This window comes from Alosa pseudoharengus, unplaced genomic scaffold (assembly GCF_046254945.1).
Source record: "Alosa pseudoharengus isolate Yale_2024_CS ecotype anadromous, Long Island Sound unplaced genomic scaffold, YU_APseudo_1.1 YU_APseudo_1.1_scf_17, whole genome shotgun sequence".
NCBI classification, from domain to species: domain Eukaryota; kingdom Metazoa; phylum Chordata; class Actinopteri; order Clupeiformes; family Clupeidae; genus Alosa; species Alosa pseudoharengus.
Genome location: NW_027468640.1, coordinates 18,695,674 through 18,721,046, shown reverse-complemented (window position 1 = coordinate 18,721,046; position 25,373 = coordinate 18,695,674). Strand labels below are relative to the sequence as shown.

At 41.8% G+C, this 25,373-nt stretch overlaps 1 protein-coding gene across 4 annotated transcripts; it reads left to right on the top strand.

Moving 5' to 3' along the window:
- Positions 1-234: 234 nt before the first annotated feature.
- LOC143127343 (uncharacterized) lies at positions 235-24,639 on the top strand. 4 transcript variants are annotated; one of them, XM_076288781.1, is made up of 24 exons: positions 235-574; positions 1,343-1,404; positions 1,503-1,565; positions 1,919-1,972; positions 2,339-2,395; positions 2,988-3,050; positions 3,335-3,388; positions 3,514-3,567; positions 5,066-5,125; positions 5,244-5,291; positions 11,981-12,028; positions 12,220-12,279; positions 12,383-12,448; positions 12,702-12,761; positions 13,379-13,459; positions 13,989-14,051; positions 14,247-14,300; positions 14,515-14,565; positions 18,395-18,475; positions 18,579-18,618; positions 18,704-18,755; positions 19,483-19,897; positions 20,066-20,161; positions 21,270-24,639. In XM_076288781.1, exons 2-24 carry the CDS (start codon positions 1,354-1,356, stop codon positions 21,696-21,698), a joined length of 2,100 nt encoding a protein of 699 aa, XP_076144896.1. In that variant the 5' UTR covers positions 235-574; positions 1,343-1,353; the 3' UTR covers positions 21,699-24,639. The 4 variants fall into 4 exon arrangements, with proteins under 4 accessions (XP_076144896.1, XP_076144895.1, XP_076144897.1 ...); XM_076288780.1 differs by having other exon boundaries at positions 5,063-5,125; XM_076288782.1 differs by lacking the exon at positions 18,395-18,475 and having other exon boundaries at positions 5,063-5,125.
- The last annotated feature ends 734 nt before the right edge of the window (positions 24,640-25,373 follow it).

The window sequence follows — 25,373 nt, the reverse complement described above, 5'->3', positions numbered from 1 at the left end:
TTTATCATTCTTAATTCTACACACACACACATGGAAACTACAGGGAATTGGTTGTTTAATTTATAGGCGAACTTGTCCCTTTCTGTAATAGATGTTTGCTGTATTTTTCCAAATAAACAATACAAGAAACTGTTTATGTGACCTCATGGAGTCAAGTAGGTCAGACAACACTATCTAGACACACCCACATCTCAGGTGCAAGCAGAGAATCTGAGCGGCAGAAGAGGAGGGATTTCCTATTCGTATTCTCAACCAGAAGCAGTGACTTATTCCCTGTGGGCATGTAGAGTTAGCCCAAGTTCCTGTATTTGGTTTCGGTCGCTCTCTCCCTCAGAGAGAACATATTTCATCCAACACCGTAGTCTGCTGAATCGTAGCCAAAACTGCGCATTGCTGTCCTAGATGTAGCCTAAATTTCCAAATCTTGTCTTATTTGGACTTTCTGAAGTGAGACTGTAAAAGTTTCGCCACTCAACAGGTAACGCTGTAAGTGCTTAAAGCTTTACAGAGATATCGTACTTTCGGGAGAACAGGACCTAAAACCCTTACGTAAGGTTCTCTGTTCTCCATAAAGGTAAGCTTTTTGATTCTAACGCAAGGTTGTAGAAGAAAGTTAAATCCAAGTTGTTCCTCTGCTGTGCTTTTTCACAGCCAAACAACCATGAACGCTAACGTTACCTTCTTTAAAAGTCAGAACGCTTACAGCCCGACAGCTGTATAGGCCTACCCATAACGTAGCTAAGCCTACCTATTTATTATAACCTTAACAGGAAAGCAAGACCTATTGTGAGAACATATTTTGTCACGCCTTTTTTATGTGGGTGAATAACTTTCCGATTGTTTGTACCCTACAAGCCTATTTGATGCCTTGTCATGTGATTGAATACCTGTAGAGGGCATGGCTTCACCACCAAAACAGCTGAAGGGGAGGGGGGGGGGGGGTTGCATTGGCATTTATTAAATAACAGTAGGCCTAGACTGTGTTTTTCTACTGGAAAACCTAGCCTATTCATGAAACATGGGTTTTAATTGTGTCTTATTAAAGCTGATACATTTTCCATCTCAATGATGTGGTGGATTATACATGGCCTACCTTTGGCTTTGATGAGTTGGCAAACTACAGCATTAAACTTAGCATATTGAATGCATCTTTAACCACATGATGGCGCTCAAAGACCGATTAAATAGGTCTTTGGTGGTAATAAATGTTGCTGTAGGTGTATGTAAAAAAAAAAAACTTGCCTATGAATATTGACACATTTCCCCCTCATCTATGCACAGTTTTAGTCTTATTTTCTTATACGTTATTTGAGTGTGTTTGTAATAATTAGTGTGTGGGTAGTGTCGTTCATAATGCAGAGAGAAAATACAACTCCCTTGGTTCCTCCAAGGCCTACCAAAGACGTAAGTCCATACCCATTGTACAGGTTGCAAATTTGATCTGGGTCGGTCTGTGTGAGTGTGTTTGGACACTGAAGTTTGTTTTAACTTTTCGCCAACAGGAGCTTGATAATCCCGTCAAACACAGCCTGGGAATGGATCCGGATATTGAATACAAGACAGAAGTAATTACTCCATCCTGAAATCCAGTTTCTCCCATGGTTTCTGGTTTTCTGTGCTTGATTCCTTTATCTCCATGTGATTCCCTTGCCTCTTGTATCCTCCCTCCTCTCCACTCCTACCTCCTCTCTCATCGCCCCACCATACCCACCGTTTCATTGAGTCAACTGACTGAAATGCTGTCTCCCCAGCACACAATTTTGTCCACTGCTTATCTTGATTATTTGTTAAGTAAAGTAGAATACAATTTACATGGTATGTCAAGCAATACACATTTACACACCCTACAAGCATAAAGCAGGGCTCTAAACGTACATGTTTTTATTGTCTTTCCAACATGGCTGCTTGACCTTCACAGTGGTACTACCCGCTGAATAACAACGAAGGAAGTAGTGAGCTTGCTCCAAAAAAGGTATTCTTAAGTACTAACCTCATAATATTTATTTGATTAAATTATTTTATGTTTTATAAATGTGTTCTCCTCCTTTGACAATGGCATGTGTAACAGAAAGGGTGTGTCCTGTAAAAGGGTTTTACCCTCCAGTATATCAGGCATGACAACTTTTCACATTGTTATGTTCTTTTATCATCCTCATTGCACATTCCAATAAACATTATCACGGTCCACATTACGTATGTGTTTGTAGCTGGTGGTAGGTATGAGTATGTGGCATTAAAGTGGCCGCATTCTTGGACATCTTGTGTCTGTACTGAATTGCACAATGGATAATGATCTGTGTGTGTGCGTGCGTGTGTGTGGTGTGTGCGTATTTGCTAGAAAACAGGTATGATGGGGATGATGCAGAAAGTCAACCCATTCAAATCCTCCTCACAGGTAACCAATCATCATCCTTTCTCTCTGTACACATTTTACACATGAAACAAGACTCATTTAAATGGCAAAGGTCTTTTATATAACACACAACACTCATTTAATCACTTAGGCCTACAGTATTGTGCTACTGACTACTCATACACTATCCCACTTTTGCTTCTTCAAAACCTTGTTGTCATCCTCATCCTCCTCTTCCGCCTGCTTGTCCTTGTGCTCACCCCTCTTACTCTCACTTACCTCTGTCCAATGCTCGCTTTCATTGTAATCAAAATCAAAAGTATACGTGTTGCTTATTTACTGTGTTTTAACATATCAATGTGGAAAGAATATTGGCACAATAGTGTAGCACTCTAGATACTAATGAGATGTTTGCAGAGTGTGTTGTTAAACAGCTAAACTATGTGCAAAGTTGTATTTACTGTCTTTTTTCGTCACACCTTCCATAAAACATGGACAAAAATAACCTCTCATCAACTCATCAGACAAAAATGATGATGAAAATGCAAATTCAGAGAAATGTCGTGTAGATACATCAGTTTGTAATGCTTTTGCTCATTGCTTGTGTCCTGTATTTGGTGCCTGTGTCATTAAGAGCTCCTCGGCAATGGAGGCTACAGCGGTGACTGCAGAGGGACAAGGCCCAGATACTAAACAGGTCAGCCATGTGGCCTCCTCCACCTTGTGTCAGTGGCATGCAAGAGTGGAGAGATGGTTTTGGAATGTGTATCTGAGAGAAACATCTCTTTTTCTAAGTCTCTATCTAACTCATCATCTCCCTCTCTCGGTCTCTGTCTCCCTGATCTCTCTCTTCATTATTCTATCACTCACTCTTACTGTGTGTGTGTGTGTGTGTGTGTGTGTGTGTGTGTGTGTGTGTGTGTGTGAGAGAGAATGAATGCACTGACATCTGATATTTTTGTTTTGCATGTTGTGTTGCAGAATCCTGGAATGTTTGTGGGACAGAAAGTCAACCTCTTCAAGTCATCCGCAGAAGTATGTGTTCCAGACTCAGTCTTATCGCCTGAGATATCAATCATTGTGATAGCTGTGTATAATTTAAAATGCTTAGCTATTCAGTTTCTGCAGTGTGCTATGATATGCTTTAATTTTCTCCACAGACGAGAAAGGCCGAACCCTTGCCTAACAATGTAGAGGATCGGACAACAGACAAGGTGTGTGTGTGTGAGAGTGAGAGTGTGTGTGTGTGTGCATGAGAGTGAGAGTGTGTGTGTGTGTGCGTGTGTGCGTGTGTGTGTGTGTGAGTGAGTGTGAGAGAGAGAGTGTGTGTGTGTGTGTGTGTGTGTGTGTGTGTGTGTATGTGTGGGAGTGAGTGCTTGCGTGTGTGCATAATATGTATGCACGCTCCTTTTCATAATGACACAAATGATGTCATTCATTTAATGACACGAATGATTGGCTGTGTCAATACTCAGTCAATGCGGTCTTTCAGAAGACTTTTTATCATGATCCACATTCATAATCCACCAATGATTAACACAGATCACATTACTGTACCGTCAGAAACATGACTCAGTATTCCCTCATACTGGGGCATGCACATAAAAATGGTACCAGCAGTAGGTCCACATATTATCACCTAAGCATAAACTAGGTCTGTCTGACCTGTCCAGTTTTTTGCAGTATATTATAATACTATATAATTGCTTAGTACAAAATAATAATGGTATATTTATTTGAATAATAAAGTTGATAAGTAATGATAATGAAAGTATAAAATAAAAATTCAGATAGGACTTGTAACAATATGTAGCACACACAGTTAGTCAATGTATAGGCAGCAAGTTGCATATTACATATCAACCCTTAAATCTAGAACTCCAGAACTATCACTCTTAAAAGCGCTAATCCAGTCATGTCACAACTGAACTTGGGACTTCCAACTTTGAAATTGACACACAGACAGATTTTATAGTGACATATAAAACAGAACATGTACTTGTTCCATGCACATAAGTTTCTTCCTTTTTTTATTATGACCGCCGCGCAGTGAGGCGGCGGTCATATACTGTAGGTTTAGTCAGAGTTTTTTTCTTCTGTTTTTTCAGTGATTTTGAGTCAACGATTCCCGAGAGACTGAAATGCCGGAGTGCACAAAACTTGTTTTGGGCATGTAGCCTCACAAGGATGACACAGAACCATTGTTTTACGTTTTGATCCGTGTCCGCCCTCCCCCCCCCATGCACAAATGCACACATGCACACACTCAATTGCAGACACAAAAGTTTCAAGAGTAGGGCATGGAGTAGGACATGGAGACAAATTGACAAGCGTGATTTATTTTTTGCAGAAGGAATGTGCAGGACTGAGTGGCGGTCATATAAGTTGATTGTGGTCTTGAACAATACTTCCCAGAGCAAATAAGTGATGTTCGCCCTCTGGCTATCTAGACTATGGACATTAGCAATGTTGCCAGTTTGTTGTTGAGAGAGTCAAGTGGACTCTCAATTCAGAAATCTTGAGTTTCAAAGTGGAAATCTTCCCACATCCCAGATGCATGAACACATAAGAGCAGCATAAAAACGAGCCACTTCTCTGACATTCATATGGAGCACAGGATGAAGTATATTAGTTCATAATAGTGTCACATGCGTTCATATCTTTGTCTATGGAATGTACAGTTTGTAAGTGGTGGGTTTTGTGTTTTAGCAGAATTCTGGGATGTTCATGGGGATGATGCAGAAGGTCAATCCATTTAAGTCATCAGCTCAGGTACAACATCTGTCTGTCTGTCTCTCTCTCTCTCTACCTCTCTGTCTCTCTCTCTTTCCTGCTTATTGAACACATTAACACTTCTTCTACTCTTTCCTTTTTTACTATCTATTTCTAGACCAAAAGAGATGAACCGGAGCCATCTGCACACCAAGCAACAGAGAAGGTTGGTCCAATAGGATTTGTGTTGTGTTCTTTCTGCTTTTTCCATGTGAAGCATGAAGTGCAGATTGGTCAGTGAGGCAGGTCATCCATTTCTGATCAGAAAGAGTGATATTGAGGGTATTATAAACATGTCTCTTTGTACCCATTTGGTATCAATCGTTATTGTTTTCTTCAAATACACAATTTTATCAACACCCATATTTATGTTATCCATATATAATGAGCATGAAGATATTAAGGATAAAATTAAGGATAAAACAAGGGGCGCTTATGTTTTTCAAAAACACACTACCATTCAAAAGTTTGGAGTCACTTAGAAATGTCGTTGTTTTTTATCATTGTTTTCTCTCGCCATTATTGTTGGGAAATTTAACAGCGGCAAACTCAATCAGGAACTCCCTAAATACAGACAGCATATCAAGATTCCCACCAGGGACAAAAACATACTGGACCACTGTTACACAGTTTTTAAAAGATGTCTATCGCGCTGTTTCCCGGGCAGCTCTAGGAGTTTTTCTATGCGCAGAAAGAGAACACTGTGCTTTGCCATATTGCGGGGAATTTACTAAGCTGTCACTTCATTACGTAAACAGCGCTCATCACCGCCCATCCCCGCCCCTTCTACAACGTTAATTCTGTGCCCACTGCTGAACCACAAGTGCAGTTGAACCGGTTCCCATACCTTTCACCATACCTAGAGATGGCATGGTGTTATTTCAGTTAGCCTATTAGCTGGTTTGATGCTCATTGAGCTCAATACAAGTCATACCAGTTAATAGGCTAAAATCATGCCAATCTCTAGGTATGGTGAAGGGTGTGTGATGATATGGGGCTATTTTAATTCCAAAGGCCAAGGGAACTAGCGCAAATAGCCATTCGCAGCTCCCACGACAGGCAGTCTGCGCTTTTCCTCAGTGTGGCCTGTTTGTACATACCTCGTCATGTTTTTACGTGCACATTGTGAATCGAATACGCCTGAAGTGGGCGCAAAAACGTTAGTACATCTGGCCCTCAGACCACTGTCTGCTTCATCTTATACCAAACCTACAGGCAGAAACAAAAAACTTCTAAATGTTTGGCAAAGACGATAAAGAAATGGGACAAGGGAATCAAAGCTGGAGCTGCAGGCTTGCTTTGACTGCACCAACTGGAGCATTTTTTAAGCTTCAGCTACAGACCTCAATGACCTCACTGATACTGTAACATCTTACATCAGTTTTTTCGAGGACATCTGTGTGCAAACCAAGACCTTCTGCACATACAATAACAGCAAACCATGGTTCACTCCTAATCTTAGGAACCTACGCCAAGCCAAAGAGAAGGCCTACAGGAGTGAGGACCGGGACCTATACTGTATAAGCAGGCCAGTAACAAGCTGACAAAGGAGATCAGGGTAGCCAAAAGAAGCTAGTATATTGTAGTCGGGTTAACCTCACGGCGGTGGAAAAACTGGAGGCAGTGCGTCAGATGTTTGGGCAAAGGCAGTTGTATGCGTTTTATTTTCTTTTGCCGCAGGTAAGCATCAGTAAGTCAGTCAGGAGAAAGGAAAAAAAAATAACTAACTGAAATAAACAGAAAAAGGAAAAAAAACTCCAATGCAACGACTCTCAATTAACACTAAAACTTAAACTTCCAAAACAGCTCCAATAATTACAACTCAAAAATATAACAATTCTCCCCTCACAAGGATTGACTGATGTGTACCGCTATTCAATGTCTACAGTAGGTGTTGTCTCAAGCTCACTTCAGACCCTTCTCTCCTTTAGACCCGTTTTGGCCAAGAATATATTTCGCATGGCCTAACCCACCATCATAACCAAAATCAATTATCTCTACGAACATACATTTCTGGTTCAAATATCACCATACATAGTCAACACAATACTCATATCACATATTTAACTGCCTAGCATCATTATACATCCTCTGTATCCCCCTTAAATATTCCCCCAACACATGAAAGCCAAAAACACCCCTCTTATCCCACACACTTGATCCCCGCACCTCTCTGACGTCACACCCCCCAATGCACAAAGTCCTTCCCGACTTCATGTCGGGTCCTTTCCCATCCTACAGCACCCGGAAGCAAGCGCGGCCGCAGCGTGAGTGTTTCCCAGTCTCTGTCCATGTTTGTGAACTGTTCGTACCGTGTTCCATTGTCTTTGGCCTTTTATAGTAACGTCGCGATTTATGTTTGTGTTGCAGGCGGCGTCCTGAATGCCTTGGAATGTCATGTTTGCGTGTGCGCTGGAATACTATGTTTGTGCTAACGTGCTAATAAAAGGGTGTTTGTGAACCACGGTCTCAGTCCCGTTCGGATCAGCTGTATTCACTTTAGGGGTAGCGGGCAGCCGCACCGCTACATATATATAAGTATATATATATATATAGCTACAGTGAGAAGCTAAAAAATAGCCTCTAAGCCAATGACCCTGCATCCGTTTGGAAAGGCCTGCAACAGGTCACGAATTACAAGAGACCATCCCCCCACCCTGCAGAAAATCCCAGACTGGCTGATGACCTGAATGATTTTTACTGCAGGTTTGAAAAGCACCCATTATCACACCCCTCATGCACAATAGCCCCTCAACACTCAACACCCAACACCCAACCCCCTTCCCCACCTGCGCTAACAACCTGCGACAAGGATGTGTGCCGGTTCTTTCAGAAGCAGAAGATCAATAAGGCCTAGTCCACACGTACCAAACCGATCTTTTTTTCCTCCGTCTTCCCTGGAACAGTATCAAGAATATTTGCGTCCAAACGGATCCATCTCAACACGACTCAACACGTTACTTCATACCCCAGGCCTATAGGTGGCACTGTTTCTTTACAGAAATTGACCAAAACTTGCGCTTTACAAACAGACAGAATAGGCTAAGACGAAATGGCTAGTGCAAGGAAACCAGAATTGTTTGTGTGGACTGATGGTGAACTGTCAACTGTAGTCAACTGTAAAACTAATAAACTTTATTTTACGGTTTGTGAAGGGTGCAGTCCCATCCTTTATTTGGCTAACGCAGGTAGGCCTACTAATCACCTTTACTTTCTTTGGTTGTAGGATAGTCCGTGATTCACATTAGTTTTGGCTATCACCGCAATTAGGCTACTAAACGCAAGGCTTACCCAAGTTCTAGGCTATTCTGTCGCCACATTTATAATATTGCTATAAAACCTTCGTTAGTAACAGTCAATACGTTTGCCTGCATCAAATCACGCATTTGCATTCAGTGTGCTACCATCGGCTTAACGTGAGTTCTAAGCATCTTTGTATGCTTATATCTGATTTCACTCGACTGTGAATGCATGTATGTTGTAAGACATGTAAAATAAATGAATGACACTGGCACTATGCACAAATTAATGTAGCCTAAACTTACACCGCACTTTCCTAATAACTTAAGTTCTCTCGTGTCACTGACAGTAGCTAGAATGCATAAAAAAACACCGGGAAAAATAGTGTTCAGTCCACCAAGTCATAAGCTATCGGCGCTGCGCAGCACCAGTTGTGATATTTATCTTACGGAGTGTAATCGTAGGTAATGTCATGTATGAAAACTAGTATTGTTAGGCAATACTATAAGTGCAAGTCCAGGGCAGCTGAGGTGTGGCGATGACATCATCGATACGCAAGCAGGATGTGCGGTTTCGCTGTCTAAACGAATTCAAACGGGCTACGGTTTCAGATTTTTCCACTCTGGGACCAGGTTTCAGAAAAGTGCGGTTTCGGGCAGTGCGTTTACAGGATTCGTTTGGACGCTCGGCCAAGACGAAGTAAAACCTCTGCGTTTAACCTAAAAAGCGTCTCCGTGTGGACAGGCCCTAAGGCTCCAGGACCTGATGGTGTGTCTCCCCTCTTGTCTGTGTGTCTGTGCTGAACAGCTCCACCAATCTTCATGCAGAACTCTAACCAGTCCCTGGAGCTGTGTGAAGTGCCCTCCTTCTTCAAAAGCTCCACCATCATCCCAGTACCCAAAAAAACCCTCCATCACAGGATTAAATGACTACATGCCCGTCACCCTGATATCTGTGGTCATGAAATCCTTTGAAAGATTGGTGTTGTTGAGCCATCTGAAGGACATAACAGGACCCCTGCTGGACCCCCTGCAGTTTGCCTACAGGGCAAACAGGTCGGCGGATGATGCCGTCAATATGAGACTCAATTCATTCCTGCACCACCTTGACTCCCCAGGGACATATCCCAGGATCCTGTCTGTGGACTCCAGCTCGGCATTAAACACCATCATGTCTGAACTCCTACATCAGAAGCTCACCCAGTTCTCAGAGCCTGCCACCACCTGTCAGTGGATCATCAGCTTCCTGACTGACAGCATGTCAGACTGGGGAGCATCTCATCCAAAACCCGGTCCATCAGTACTCGCTCCCCACAGGGGTGTGTCCTCTCCCCACTGCTCTTCTCCTTCTACACTGATGACTGCATCTCAAAGAGCCCATCTAAGTATAAGTATGTATACTGTTTTGATCCCGTGAGGGAAATTTGGTCTCTGCATTTATCCCAATCCGTGAATTAGTGAAACACACTCAGCACACAGTGAATACACAGTGAGTTGAAGCACACACTAATCCCGGTGCAGTGAGCTGCCTGCACAACAGCGGCGCTCGGGGAGCAGTGAGGGATTAGGTGCCTTGCTCAAGGGCACTTCAGCCGTGCCTACTGGTCGGGGTTCGAACCGGCAACCCTCCGGTTACAAGTCCGAATCGCTAGCCAGTAGGCCACGGCTGCCCCAATCGGCTGCCCCCACGGCTGCCCCCATCTGTAAAACTCCTGAAGTTTGCAGATGACACCACCGTCATTAGTTTGACCCAGGGTGGTGATGAGTCTGCTTACAGACAGGAGGTGGAACAGTTAGTCCAGTGGTGCAATCAGAACCACCTGGAGCTTAACCCCAAGAAGACTGTGGAGATGACAGTGGAGATGGAGATGACAGTGGATCCCCCCCCCCGCCATTCAGAATGACAGTGTCCAATTTGGATTTCTTTAGGTTCCTGGGATCAAACATTTCACAGGACCTAAAATTGTCTCCCCACATTGACTCTATCCAGAAAAATGCCCAACAAGGAAGTTTAATCTGCCTAAGGAGCTGCTGACCACTTTCTATTCAGCCATCCATCATTCAGTCTGTCATCTGCACCTCCATCACTGTCTGGTTTGGGGCAGCCACCAAAGGGAACAGGGCCAGACTGCAACGGACAATTAGGGCTGCAGAGAGGATCATTGAAGCTGAACTTCCCTCCATCCAGGACCTGTACCGGTCCAGGGACAGGAAAAAGGCAGCAAAAATCTCTGCAGACCCCTCACATCCTTGTCACAAACTCTTCAACCTCCTTCCCGCTGGTAGGCGATACAGGGCTCTGTTCGCCAAAACCAGCCGACACAAAGACGGCTTCTTCCCCCAAGCAGTCACTCTGTTGAACGCTCAGAAATACAGAAATAGCCCCCTCCATTACACTGAACAAATTCAATCAACACTGTCCATCATCCCCAGCCGTACCCCCCCCCTCCACACACATACTGTGTTTATACTTATACTTATACATAGCCATATTCTACTGCCCTTCATTCTATTCTTACTGTTCTGTTTTTATTCTTGTATGTTTTTTATTTTTTTATTCTAATTTTATTTTTAAGTGAGTGTTGTACTTTGAGAGCAAAGATTAATTCCTTGTTTGTTTATGCAAACCTGGCCAATTAAGCTGATTCTGATTCTGTTTCTAATGTTGTAAATGACTGTTGTGGAAAGAAATGGCTGATCTTTAATGCAATATCTACATTGCCCATTATAAGCAACCATTAATCCAATGTTCCAAAGGCACATTCTGTTTTCTAATCTGGTATCATTTTAAAAGGCTAACTGAGAAAACATTGGAGAACCCTTTTGCAATTATGTAAGCACATAATGTAATCTGAAAACTACTGCCCTGATTAAAAAAAACAATGCAACTGATCTCAGCTGGTATTCTGTCTATAATGGAGTGGAATGGACATTTCTAAGTGACCCCAAACTTTTGAACGGCAGTGTAAGTTTTTAAAAATTACAAAAATGGTATGTGGGGTGGCTAGATGGCACATTAAAATCTATGTGGAAGTAGCTCAATGTAAGGATATTCAGTGTACACAGTGTCAGTGTTGCACCACAGATAAATGGATAGAGTTAAAATAATTAGACGCATTTCCATGGACGTTTTTATTTCAATTCGATTGAAAATAATCTGATTGAAGATTTCAAGCGAACTGTTTACATGAACGCTAAATAATCTGATTGGCGTTTAGTCTGTGTTTACATGGAACAAGCTTTCAATCATTTAGAAGCTCCTAGTTGTATTGCTGCCATGGAAACTCAATGTTTAGATAAATTGGCCAAGCTAATAATGGAGGAATGAATGGAGGTCTACCTCAAAATCCACTTTTCTTGGGATATAATTTTTTGTCTAGAAATGTGAATGTTACATTTGAAAGGGGGGGGGGGGGGGCACACTGCTGAGCATTCTGTCTGACACCGAATGACCCTATAGAGGTTCTCTAAATTGACCCCAAACGGAGAAGGCTGTGGTGTGCGAACTGAACTCAAGGAATCTGTTTGGGTGTTCTATGGGGTGAAGATTATGATGTTAATAATATGTTCCTTAACATTATGTTAATAACTTGTCCTTCGTTGTCCTTAAACACAGAGGTTCCCTTCCACAGAGGAGATGAGAGATGACAGAGATAGCAAACAGGTGTTGATCAATATTTCCACCTTTGACAAACAGAAATCCACACGCACACTCACACCCACAATCACAATGGCACAAGCCACATACACTATAAAGACTGAATTACTTTATTCCTAGCTTCTTAAAGTCTACTATCATAACTGCAGTCAATAAATGTTATTTTATGGCTGGTACGGCGGCCTCTGTTTATTTAGCCTCCTGGAATGTTCATGGGTGTGATGCAAAAAGTGAATCCCTTTAAGTCATCACAGCAGGTAATGTTCTTGTCATTAAAAGCAGTAGCTCTCTTCACAATGTGGAATATTGTGTGTGTGGGTGTTTTTTTGTGTTGATATTAAGTGTGTGTTTTACTTGCAGGGTAAACAAGATGAGCAGTTAGTTGATCCTGCTGAACCAGCTGAGCGGAAAGTAGAGGAGAAACAGGTGTGTTTGTGAGTGTGTGCGTGTTTGTGTGCGTGTGTGTGTGCTTCTACATGTGTGTGTGTGTGTGTGTGTGCGCGTGTGTGTGTGTGTGTGTGTTTGTACATGTGTGTGTGTGTTTGTACATGTGTGTGTGTGTGTGTGCCATGTTCAGCCTTTTGCTATACCACCAGGTCTTTCTGGGCACGCATACGCACTACAGTATGAGTCCCTCACATAACCTCACCGCATAGCAACACACTTTATTTTTTCCCAGAACCCAGGGATGTTCAGGGGTGTCATGCAAAAAGTCAATCCATTCAAATCCACCACCCAGGTACTTAAGCATGCATGCACTAATACCATGCTACCACCACCAATTATTAGATATCATATTAATCATAATCATAATAAGCCAACAGTAGAATTCTGTTGATTGATGCTTTATCACATCATTATCACCATCATCATAAGTGCACTGCAAAAAATGAATTCTAACCAAGTGTTATTGATCTTATATTAAGATTAAAAAATCTATTTGGTATTGTTTTTAGTATGAAAAGACTTACCTAGCGCCCTCTCAAAAGATCATTTTCACTTAATTTAAGAAGACTTTAACTTATTTTAAGGAGTCTTATCAAGACAAATTTTCTTAACGCACTGGCAGACAAATTTGCTTGTTTTTAGGACAAATTTGCTTAACGCACTGGCAGACAAATTTGCTTGTTTTCAAGATGAGATGTCTTAAAATAAGTCAATTTTTTTTTTAATTAAGTCAAATGATTTCACAAGAAAGCGCTAGGTAAGTCTCTTTATACTGAAAACAATACCAACTAGTTTTTTTTTATCTTGATATAAGATTAATAACACTTGGTTAGATTTTGTTAGATAAGCAGTTTTTGCAGTGTGATGACAAGTAACAACTCCTATCATCTCTGTCCATCTGCTAATCAGGACAGCCAGTCATTGAAGAGTGACTCGTCCATTAGCTCTGATAGTTTGGCGGAAAATAACAACACTGCGACCAAGCAGCAGGTAAGCAGCGGGAGGGAAAGATGTGCTGTCAATGCTGTTGTTTTTAACCCTTAAAGGTGTAACTGTCACACCGGTGTGATGGGAATGTTGGAAAATGAACGTTCTAAAGAATATCTGGGTTCATTGAATTCAACATAGAATTTTAGGACCTTGAACTGTTGCGGAACAGAATCTTATGTTAGAATGTTCAAAAACCCACACCTTTAGGCGGGGATCACATCAGCCAGCAGCAAGCGGCAGCGGCAAACGTAACGTAACGCAACGCTCAGACCAGACCGTTTTATCTCGTTCCTAAGCAACACAAACGGTTTGTCAATTGAATACGCTCAAGTTGCGCTTTGAAATTTGAACCAAGTTCAATGCTCAGCGTTGCCACCGTTCCGCTACTGAACCATAGTGAACAATAGGAAACCTGCCGCTTGCTGCTGGCTAATGTGATCCCCACCTTAAGGGTTGAATTGCTTAACAATGGAAGTCACCCACACAGTTGACATTTTCGGGTAATCTTTCAACATTTCTCTGCCTTCAGACAGTTAAGGGCGTGACTGATGGAGAACTGCAGCCAACTGAGAGGAATAGGAAAAAGAAAGGGGTTTGGTCTCCATTTATTCTCTGTGCACAGTGGTGTATAATGTTGTTTGACATGTGGTCCCGTGTACAACATATGCATTTGGTGAATTAAATAAATGTTTTGTAATGCTTTGTTTTATAATGACATCATAAGTATTTTCTTCTATATTGTGTGTGTGTGTGTGTGTGTGTGTGTGTGTCTTTCTTTCTCTCACAGACTTTCATAATCCGAAGGATTCTCCCTGGTGCTTTGTTTGGTTCTGCCTCAAAGGTGACCTTTTTGTCTCTTGGTGCATCACCGTGCTTTGCATCGATTTTGGTTTTACTCTGATTGGATTTGCTTGGCAAATCGGTGCTCTTCCACAGTACATATTGAAATCACACAGAGCAATGTTTTTTTTTTTTTTTTTTTTTTTTTTTTTTTGATACTGGAGGCTTGTTAGTGTTGTTTGTGGTTGATGACATTTTTAAATGATTTTTTTTAGGAGTGTGAGCACCAGCCATCTGAACCTGGAGAAGAGCAACCTGATGCACAGGTGTGTGTGGGTGGGTGTGTGTGTGTGATAGAGAGATGTGTGTGTGTGTGGGGGGGGGGCAGCTTTGGTCATATCATCACATGTCAGAAACAGCTTAGCTACTATAGCGTAAAGGAATGAAGTTGTTTGTGTGAATTCCTCCATGAAAGATTGGCACAGAAACTAAATTAGCAGGTTTGTGTGTCTGTGAGACCGTTTTTGTATCTTGCCTACACCAAGGCATACGGTAATTACACCATACCTGCAAAGTATATGGTAGAAAAACTATTTGGGTCGTAAAATCTGAAAAGCAGTTAGGGCATTCTACACATCTGATTACTTATAGTTGAGGCTGATGGATTATGATAGATAGATTATGTCTTAAATTATTGATTTTGTTTTGAAATTCTAGGGTTAAGGTTGTGTGTGTGTGTGTGTGTGTGTGTGTGTGTGTGTGTGTGTGTGTGTGTGTGTGTGTGTGTGTGTGTGTGTTTTCTGTATGGTACTGCAGCTGTCACTAATATGTGTGTGGGCAGGTAGCTGTGTCTGCTCATCCTCCTATCAAGTGTCCTCAGGTTGATCAAGCTTATGTAATTACTTTAGAATTTCCATACAGCATAGTCCTCATGTTACCCACCCCACCCTAAACTTCATCCTGGTTGCACTTGTCCAGATATACTGTATATCAACGTGTTTGTATGTGAGGGGATGGTCTTACAAATGAGAATTATTAGAAGATTAACTGAAATTTCAAAGCTAGTGTTTTGTGAAGATAAATTCCAAATTGAGGCATTCGATCTGATTTTACATGACAAAGATGAGTGAGGGTTTGATTAAGTTATGGGTGGGTTTCAGAGTTCTTGTGAGAGCACAATTTCAATTTGCTCAGCGAGTCACTATGGCAATCACTAATGATGCTCAGTACCCATGCCTTTGGAGCCGAGCTGCACCAATCACATCTGTGTATCTGATATACGTGGACCAGAGGCGAGTTAAACATGACGACAGTGCTGCGACGTCGAAGTCCGGAATCATTCAGTAAACATTGGTCGTAGTGTTATCCAATACATCGAAATCCGGAATCAGTCAGTAAACATTGGTCGTAGTGTTATCCAATTGCATGCAGTGATATTTTCAAATGCATGCTTGGTGCCGCCCCTCGAGTTGGGCCATTTTCATTACTCATAGTCAGACCCTAAATCTTTCTAGATGTGGGTCTGGATTTCCAGGCTCGTGACTGACATCCCACAGGTTGTGTTCTGAATTGGTTCAGAGGTTCTGAAAAGGTTCAGAGTCACGTCTGGTCATGCTTCCCTAGGAACTAATTCCACTTACTTTCAACACCTTTGCGTTAATCACCTTTAACACCTCATGGAAAAGGAGAATGTGTTACACATGTGACATTTCTAGCATACCTAAAGTGTTGGATTCGCATGAGAATGCCCAGACCACATAGCAAACATTGATTGTGGGTATGTGGGTAAAATTTCCTGGTGCATAGTTTATGTGTATGGCAATGGCCCAAATGCCCTGAGTGATTTATTATTAGACTGAAAATATTCTCCCTGACAGTTGTGCATGTATCATGTGAGACTTTGTATGGAGTACAGACACTAGCCTAATCCATACTTCACCTCAAAGTGGTTGGTTGTTCAGTGTTCTATAAAATCCTGGAGTGTAAAATCCTGGAGAAATCAAGGCATTTAGTAAATTCATTGAACGTTTTGGAAAGGTCATGGAATTGAATTTTGTCATACCAGCGACAAAGGAGGTAGCATACATCATGTAACAGAATTTGATCGCTTCCGTCTTAGATATAAAATGGTGGGGACATGGGTGTCGCCTTCAGCCCCAAATGTGTTACATGTTTAAGTTTAACTATTAGTCTGGCAGTCAAAGGCCCGAATCTTGGTGAACCTGGTTTTGTCTGTAAACATTTTCTTTGTTGTTTTTTGCTGCTTGTGATGGTTTTGAGAGTGCTCCACATTCAAAAATATGCATTTTCCAGTTGCTGTATAAAAATGATCTGGTGTTGTTTCATCAGTAGGAAATAATTGGTGACAAATCTACAAGTTACTGCTCTAGAGTGTAATTTTTTGACAAAAAATCGGTTTACAAGAATATTTTTTTTTAAAAAGTGGTACACATAAAATACTGGCATTTGGTGCAGTTTTCTATGTCATGTCAATCCATAGTTGAAATGGCATAACGTTATCTCAGTAACAAAATAAGATTCAGAGTTCAGGCTAAGACTCTCATTTTTTTAGCCTGGGTGCCAGTCGAATTTAGTCACGCCCACAACATTTGAGGGCGGGAACGTCAGGCTATCCTTTTATAGTCATGGGGGGCTGTTTTAGACTGGGGTGTCAAATCCAATATTTATATACTGTACTAGTGCAGTGCCCGTTCAAACATGCCATTCCTGAAGAAAACCCGTAGCCCAATTACATGCCCACAGGTATGCCTGCTTTAAAAATAGGATGATAGGGAAACATCATTCCAGCTAAGCATTCAATAATGAATACTGAATATATAATATATTAGCCTATAATTAGTGTGGCCTCTAATAAACGTGTAAATTTAGGCATGCTGCATGTGACATTTTAGATCAGAATGACATGTTCTAACAACTGTTTTGAGTTAAGGCTAAATGTGTGGTAAGCTTGCTGAATAACTTCCTAATACTGAAGACAAACCATTTTGTGGAATGATGCATCATTGTTTGAAATTTGCAACGTGGAATGATGCATCATTGTTTGAAATTTGCAATGATGTGACTTTAGCATAAGTGACGTCGCTCAGTCTGCCACTTGTTGTCTATGTGTCATTAGCCTATCGCTCGTTTCAATTTGGGACCTTGCAGTCGGAATTGTCGTCTGTTTAGTCAAAGTCTCAAGTCCAAAGTAGCCTGGGCTATTCGAAGCGTCAATTTATTGCATACTTTTATTTTGAGTGGTCACTACATAACCTACCCCGTGTTTGTTGGCATGTTGTTGCAAAATCCGCGTCATCATTTTATGCACGCAAACTGCATACAGGGAGTCTTTATTGTTGAGGTCAGACATGATAATCATCTTGCATCTTAACCCACAAGCGGTTCCCGAGTAATCTGTTTTTAAAATTGCGACTGACTATCATAAAAAGTGAGACCTAGCTGTCAGTACACGATCCATAGGGTGGAGCTCCCCTGAAACTGGTCCCCTTGGAAACAGTGCAGTGCAGCGATTAACGTCCTACGTAAATAAGCATATTTTGAAATATGCATTCAAAAATCTTAAAAATCGAGTGCACACCTTTGTGCCACGCGCGAGCCACATACGAAATCTTAGGTCAGTCTGACAAACGGTCAGCGAGATATGCGTGCCACAGACACACACACAGACGCTTCTTTCTTTATAGATAGATGACCGCCACTAGTGTAGTAGTCATATAGGGATATGAAATGTTTTTTTTTTTGTCATCAACTTCCTGAAATTTTGGTCTACAATTCCCAGGACACTGAAACACCCTGCCACAGTAGTTCCACTATTTGACTTTTACGGTAAAATTTTGTTTGGTCCCGGGGGGACAATTACAGGTGATATCTGAAATACAGATATTCATTAATTGAAATTCTAAAACATAGAAAATGGTTACAATTTCCAAATTTGAATGCGTAAAATACTGTCTGAAAATACATTTAGTTGAAATTGTGCATTTAATTAAGTGTTTTGAAGATTTCCGTGCTAAACTCCAAATGTTATGGGATGTTAGCATGTTTGCATGTTTGTGAGATAGAAAGCACATTTTATCCAATCTCATTGTTTAAGTCATATTTTATAATATGTATATGTATATAATATATATACAGGAGCAGACTGTGGAGATCCTGCCAGTGGAGATGGCAGAGGTACCAGTGCCAGGTCAAGGCAATCCTCTGGAGAATGAGGCTGTATGTAAAATATCTGTAATCCCTTTGTGTGTGCACATGGGCCCTGATTGGGCCCAGAATGATGGACAAAGAGATCAGTAAAGAGATTTGTATCTTTTCTCAGGATGAAGATGGTCTACTGCACTGGTGGAGAACAGTTGAAGGTGGGTAATTACTTGTGTTTGTTTGTGGGTGCGAGAGGGTATACTGTAAATAGCATGTGTTTTACTGTGCTTATATTCCTGCCAGGTTGGGAGGACTGGAATGAGTCCACAAGTTTTGAAGAGGGCGAGGAGGAACTGTACGTCCACTAAGACTTTGCACTTTGTGTTACTTTTTAGTTACTTTAAAGGTACACTATGCAGGTTTAGGTATTTTTGGCGACTGTAGAGCTCCCTCTAGAGTTGCGATATATTTTACTCTGCTGTTGTAAAAAGCTTATTAGTTACTGTACGTATCCCCCCTGTACACAATGAAAATGCTTTTGTTGTGGAGGTGAAGGATTAAAAAAACTGTCCAAAGAGCTGTATTGACAAGGTGATGTTTCACACTGTTTTTGAAGTTGCATGGCTGGTTTTCTCGGTAGCGACTCGCTACGTCTACTGTATGCTGTATAGCTATGCTAGCTCAATGATTTGCCTATTACCAGTTCGTTTACCATCAAATTGGCTTCGTAAAGGTGAACATCTTGCATAGTGTACCTTTAACTTAAACGTTCATACAATTTCACTTTAAATATTGTATTTATCTTTTCATTTGTCATGTGTTTCATGTTCCTCTCTTTCCTTCCTATCTCTCTCTCTTCTTTATTCTCCTTCCTTTCTTATTCCTCTCTCCTTCTCTTCCCTCTCTATTCTCTCTCTCCCTCTCTCTCGTTTCTTCCTCTCTCTCTCCTCTCTCTCTTTCTCTTTCTATCATTCCTCTTTCTCTCCTCCCTCTCCCTCTCTTTCCTTCCTCTCTTTCCTTCCTCTCTCTGTCTCTCTCTCTACCTCTCTCTCTCTCTCTCTACCTCTCTCTCTCTCCCTCAGTGCTGTGGAGGCAGCAGCTGACCGTGTCTTCATGGCGGCGCGTCTCTTCGTGCGCCTCTTCAACATGCGTGGCGCCTCTCTGCAAGGCCGCATCCTTGAGCTGCTGGCCCTGGCCGACGCAGCCGACACCTTCCATAAGAAGACGGTGACAGCCAGTGTTGGGGGCGGTGTGGCCAGCGTGGCTGGCAGCATCACCACCATCACTGGCCTGGTGCTGGCGCCCTTCACCTTGGGCACCTCGCTCATCGTCACGGCAGTGGGCATCGGCGTGGCGACAGCCGGTGGACTCACCTCAGCCTCAGCCAACATTACCGACACAGTGCACTCCAAGACCGACCGCAAGAAGGTAGAAAAAATGATCCAGGACTACCAGGAGGAGATCAAAGACATCAAGGAGTGCCTGGAATTTCTGCAGGTAAGGGGCTCACTCTGAGGGCAGGAACACTATTATTACTAAGAATTGAAGTATATCTTATGTAGCTTTTTTTTCCATTAACCCGACATTGTGAACATTTATGAATGATACTCTTTCTCTCCCCTTCTCAAATCTGTCCATCTCTCCCTCCTCCCTGCCTCTCTGCAGACGGGTATGGAGACTCTGGAAGAGTGGCACTTTGAGCAGTACATGGAGAGCCTGTCCAAGCGTGCAATGAATCAGAACGTCAAGCATGTTATGAAGGTCTCATCATTATTGTTTTGTTTTTTTCTTTGTTCTGATTGGCATTTTCTCTTTTTGCGTGTGTGTGTCATATAAGCTACTGGACGCATGTCTAGCTGTGACTGTCTGCCTGTCTGTCTGTCTAGCTGTGACTGTCTGTCTGTCTGTCTGTCTCTATATATGTCTAGCTGTGACTGTCTGCCTGTCTGTCTGTCTAGCTGTGACTGTCTGTCTGTCTGTCTGTCTGTCTGTCTGTCTGTCTCTATATATGTCTAGCTGTGACTGTCTGTCTGTCTCTATATGTCTAGCTGTGACTGTCTGTCTGTCTCTATGTGTGTCTAGCTGCGACTGTCTGTCTGTCTGTTTATCTATGACCTTTCTATTAGAGGTCTGCGCGGGACTGATTTTTCAGTCCCGCGCCCGCCCACTCCCTCAATATTCTGTCCCGCTCCTGCCCGCTCCCGCATTAATGTGTCATTTTTAGTCCCGCTCCCGCCCGCATCTGTAACATGATGTCCCGCTCCCGCCCGCTAAAGCCCGCATGCAGGAGGGATAGCCTATTTTTCTTTCTGTCTCTCGAAAGGAGCACACACACCTGAGAAAGACTCCAGATGTCAGTTTCTTGGTTCTGAATGTAGGCTAACAACTGAAGTAGGCCTAGTCTGGTGCCCTCTTCCTCTGTCATGCTTTCGATTTCAAGTTTTGACAATGAGCAGCAGGAACTAATTGAACCCACGTAAACGACAATATAGGCTATAGGCCTGCTATCCGTCAGTTATGCTTAAACCCCGTTTTTAATGCTGCCTAACAGAACATCCAGCTGAACTATAGTTATGAACACTACTTTAATCATTTCCATATTTAATTTTATGCACATATTTAATTTGCGGGAGTGCAGTAAATAATCGGTTTGTCCCGCACCCGCGAACGCACCTCTCTCATCCCGCTCCGCACTCTTTTGCGTCGGGACCCGCGGGTCTACCGCGGGAGTGCAGACCTCTACTTTCTATTTATTATCATTTATTTATTGTGATGTATATTATTAATATACCGAAATGTCTGTTTTGTGTATACATATATGTCTGTCTATGCATCCATCAATCCATCCATCTCTCCATCTCTGTCTAAGGAGGGTGGCCGTGCCGGTAAAGCGCTGCTCATTAACACCGAGTCCCTGGTGAGCACCGTGCAGGTCCTTAGCGTTGCCGGTAGTGCCGCCAAGGCTGCCCAGGTGATGAGCGTAACCACGGGCGTTATGTCGGGTCTTTTCCTGGCGCTGGATGTCTTTTTCCTGGCCAAGGACTCAGTGGAGCTGCGCAAGGGTGCCAAGACGGAGTTCGCCGCCAAGCTGCGCGAGGTCTGCAAGGACCTGCAGGATGGCCTGCTGGAGCTAAACCACATCAAGGAGGAGCTGCAGAAGACCATGGACGGGATCGAGGTGGACGTGGAGGAGGAGAGTGAGAGTGAGGAGGAGGAGGAGGAGGAGGAGGAGGAAGATGATGAGGGTGATGAGTTTTTGAAGTCTGATGCAAAGAAGCTTGCTCAGCTTGAAGAGTAGTCGTGGATGTCCCTGGTGTTGAGTGGTGATGGAGGAACTCTCTTTCCTACTTTCCCCTTTATTTGACTCCTCTTCTCTCTCTCTCTCACACACACACATACACAAATTCTTCTTGGTAATGACCCTGTATGTGTTTCCGTTTCAATGAACCTCACTGCCTCACATCACTGAACTGCCAAGCAGAGACAATCTTTGGGACAATGCAAATGGAAACTAAATTCAAAGAGCACACAAAGCCATTTTCTACGCACACATCTTGTGCCATTTTTCATATTTATCTTTTCCACACACATACTGGACAAACACCAGTGTTACTCATGCAGTCATAGCTTTAATTGTCTTTGATGATGGTGATGTAGTGAGAGTGGGTGTGGTACTCATGAAGTGGATGCGACATCACTTATGGACTCCAGCCAAAAGTAGTTTCTTGAGTGTTTCATGTGACCCTCAAACAGGTCCAGTTTCATTCCAGATCTTTGAATGGAGCCAAAGCCGTCACACACATAGTTAATGTGTTAATCATGCTCGTCATAGAAACCAATTACAACATCAAGAAGAAAGGCACAAATATTGCGACATTGTGGAAATTGTAAAGATGGCCCTTCCTAGGTAGAACATCAGCACACTACATTTGCGCAATCACCAGTTTGTCTCTAAAAAAAAACAAAAAAAAAAACTTGACATGTCTGATTGAAACTTTGACCCAGCATTTTTGCTGTGACCAAATAGGAAGGGACGACAACTTTGTATGATTATTAGTACTCATCATCACACAACAATAATTTATATGAAGCAAGACTATACTGTTACGGACTTGTGGGGCACTGGGATAGAGCGTGTGATGTGGATGGTGTTTACCACGATCAGCACTGGTGACACACTTGTGTGTATGAAGTCATACATGAGATGAAACTCCTCTACTTGTGAGGGTTCTGGGTAGGCTAATGTACGTAGGCCTGTCACAGATCACAATAGTCACTGTAGGCCAGTGTTTCCCAAACTTTTTTTCTGGCAACCCACTTTCTAAAAATGACAGACCATCGCGACTCATTTCACTTCAAATCTACCCTGCAACCACCAATATTGTTTTAGGCCACAGGTTCTCCAACTTTTCTATGCGTCCCCCAACCATACATTGCTATAGGATCCCTGCTTTGAACACGGTTGTGTTGCATTTTGAGCACCATCAGCGTGAAAAGTTGGAAATGACTACCGAAAAGATACGTTTTAATGCGCATCCGAGAGTAGGGGAAATTTTCGCATGTTGTGCAGTCGTCATTCGTCAGCATAGTAAGCTGTTCCTGTATTTCTAAAAAAAAATGTTTTAGGCTACGTTGCGTTACAGACAAATGGGTCCATAACACTGTGGACGTCAATTCCAATGTAAACAGCAAATAACTCAAGTCGTTATATTGTATTGTTGTATTATATTATATTGTATAGTCGTTATATCAGAACAAGAGGCGTTTGCGCAATAGCCGGAAGAATGCACCTTTACTTTGTAGTTAGCGAAGTTAGAAAACGAGAGGAATAGTGTTTAAAATGCCCATTTAAATTGTAAACTATAATGCACTGTTGTGCATTTTAAATCAGAAATAAGAATGTGAGGAGGTTGCTATTAACTTTAAAGATTGCATCTGCAATCGAAACTGTATGCAAGTTGAATGGCCTTATGTCCGGTCTATGGATGTCTGCTTTAGTTGACAGCACGGTCACTAGATTTGAATCGGTAAAGTTGAGGAGCTGGTATCTATTAATGTTCGTGCAAATAGGCGGATTCATGTCCCTTGCAGTTTGCAACTGCGAGGTACATGGCAGGCGCCCCACAGAACGGTTTCATTTTGAGAGGTAGATATCCATGCTGGCACCCCCTCTGCGATGCGTTCGTCCCCCAGTTTCATGCGCCAGTTTCATGAGCTTTTATGACAAAACCGTGACTGTGGTAATTAACAATCTACATCCTAAAAGAAAACTGTTAGCTTTCCTGGTATCAAATGACAAATGGTATCAGTTAGGCCTATAACACAACATAAATTGTGCTGGCGACCCAAATAAAATCTCCTGCGACGACCCAGACTTTGGGAAACACTGCTGTAGGCCGTTGCAAGTTTAGAGTCTGAGTCATGACATTGATTGAACTATCCTGTTCAGTAAAAAAGAAATATCGGTAGGTGTGAAGTTGTCTGAGGGTGTGCATAAAATATGCTAATCCATCTGTTTGCGTCCATGTCTATTTGAAGTAGACGAAAAACCACAGGTTTGTTACATGAGGGGAAACTATAGTTACACCAGTACGACGTCAGATTTTTCACTGTTATTGCACATTTTTTTGTTGTGTCACATTTATTCCAGTTGTTATATGATGTCTAGATTGTTTGTGTATCAGTTTTTATGTCTTGATTTGTTATTTGTCCAATCTACATTGCACATTGGGTTGTGATTCACTGAAGTGCCTGTTACAGGATGTAGGTTATGTAGATAGAAACAGCTCTGTATTTGTAGTGCCAATTTTTTTTTCCTGGTGTAAATTGGGGAGAATTACTTAAATATCAACACCTGAAAAGCTGAATATGATTTTCTGTTTGTGTATGATGCAAAATGTATAATTTCATAATGTATTGACTTCATTTTGTGGCATCACAACCTCTCAGAGCTATATTTTACTAGATTGTTAATGAATAGGTTTTACTCAAATTACCATAAAAATGATTTGCCTGATGTCACAAGTGAGTAAAGATCATTATCCTCACTTCTGAAATGGGTTTGAAAATGTAGAAGTAGAAGTTCTGGGAGATGTTCTTTGTGAAGAATCCCATCTTCCTATCCTAAGCAATCATCAGATTAGATTTTTAAATTATTTTGTACTGTATTTTAGCAACTGAAATTTGTACAATGTTTATGTATTTGGAAATAAAAATAAACTGTTTAAATGCTAGTTAAATGCTATAAATGCTTCATTTTTTTTATTGTATGTCTGAGAAAACTTTGACTTTCACATTGTCCACACTCCAGTCAAGCAAAGCAGATTTCTTTAATGGTCAACTTTTTTATAAACAGCATTTATACAATTCAGACATGTAACTACACAGAGTTTCTGTCCGAAATTCAGTCCAAAAACTCCTTTCATGCTCACACCCTCCTTCAACTACAGATTTTCTGAAGATCCAAGCACTTGTTATCCTCACATCACTCACATTCATCTAAGGAGCACGGATAGGAAAATATGTATTCCTATATGTGTTGCACAATACATGTTCTCAGCTTCCCTTTACGTGTAAGTAGTCTGTCTTGTTGTCTGTACCCTGATAGGCTAGTGTGTGAACTTGTTCATTTTGGTCTTAATGACCACCTGTAGGCTAAAGACAAACAATTGAACAATTCACAATCACATTCGCATGCGTGGTATTTGTGTGTGTGTGTGTGTGTGTGTCGTGATATAACAGCCCATTGCGTACACCTGCTCATGTGGATGGCATTTAGGTAGTCGTCATCACATGTATCACAGTGGTGAATTCCTTATCATTTGTCTTATCACTTTCCTCATCTGTCATTGAGTTCCTGTTTTTTTTTTTTAATTGCCATTATGTTTTTTTTGTTATGTATCCTTTAAGTTTTGTTTTTGGTGACAGTTTAGTTTTATGTTTAGTTTTAAACAGTGGAAAGTCTGATGGCAAA

Bases quoted from the DNA above. Each gene is read 5' to 3' on its own strand.
- LOC143127343 (XM_076288780.1), top strand. From the start codon at position 1,354: ATGCAGAGAGAAAATACAACTCCCTTGGTTCCTCCAAGGCCTACCAAA. The intron at 2,396-2,987 runs GTAACCAATCAT...TGTGTCATTAAG, and splicing joins CATTCAAATCCTCCTCACAG to AGCTCCTCGGCAATGGAGGC. The intron at 19,898-20,065 runs GTAAGGGGCTCA...GCCTCTCTGCAG, and splicing joins AGTGCCTGGAATTTCTGCAG to ACGGGTATGGAGACTCTGGA.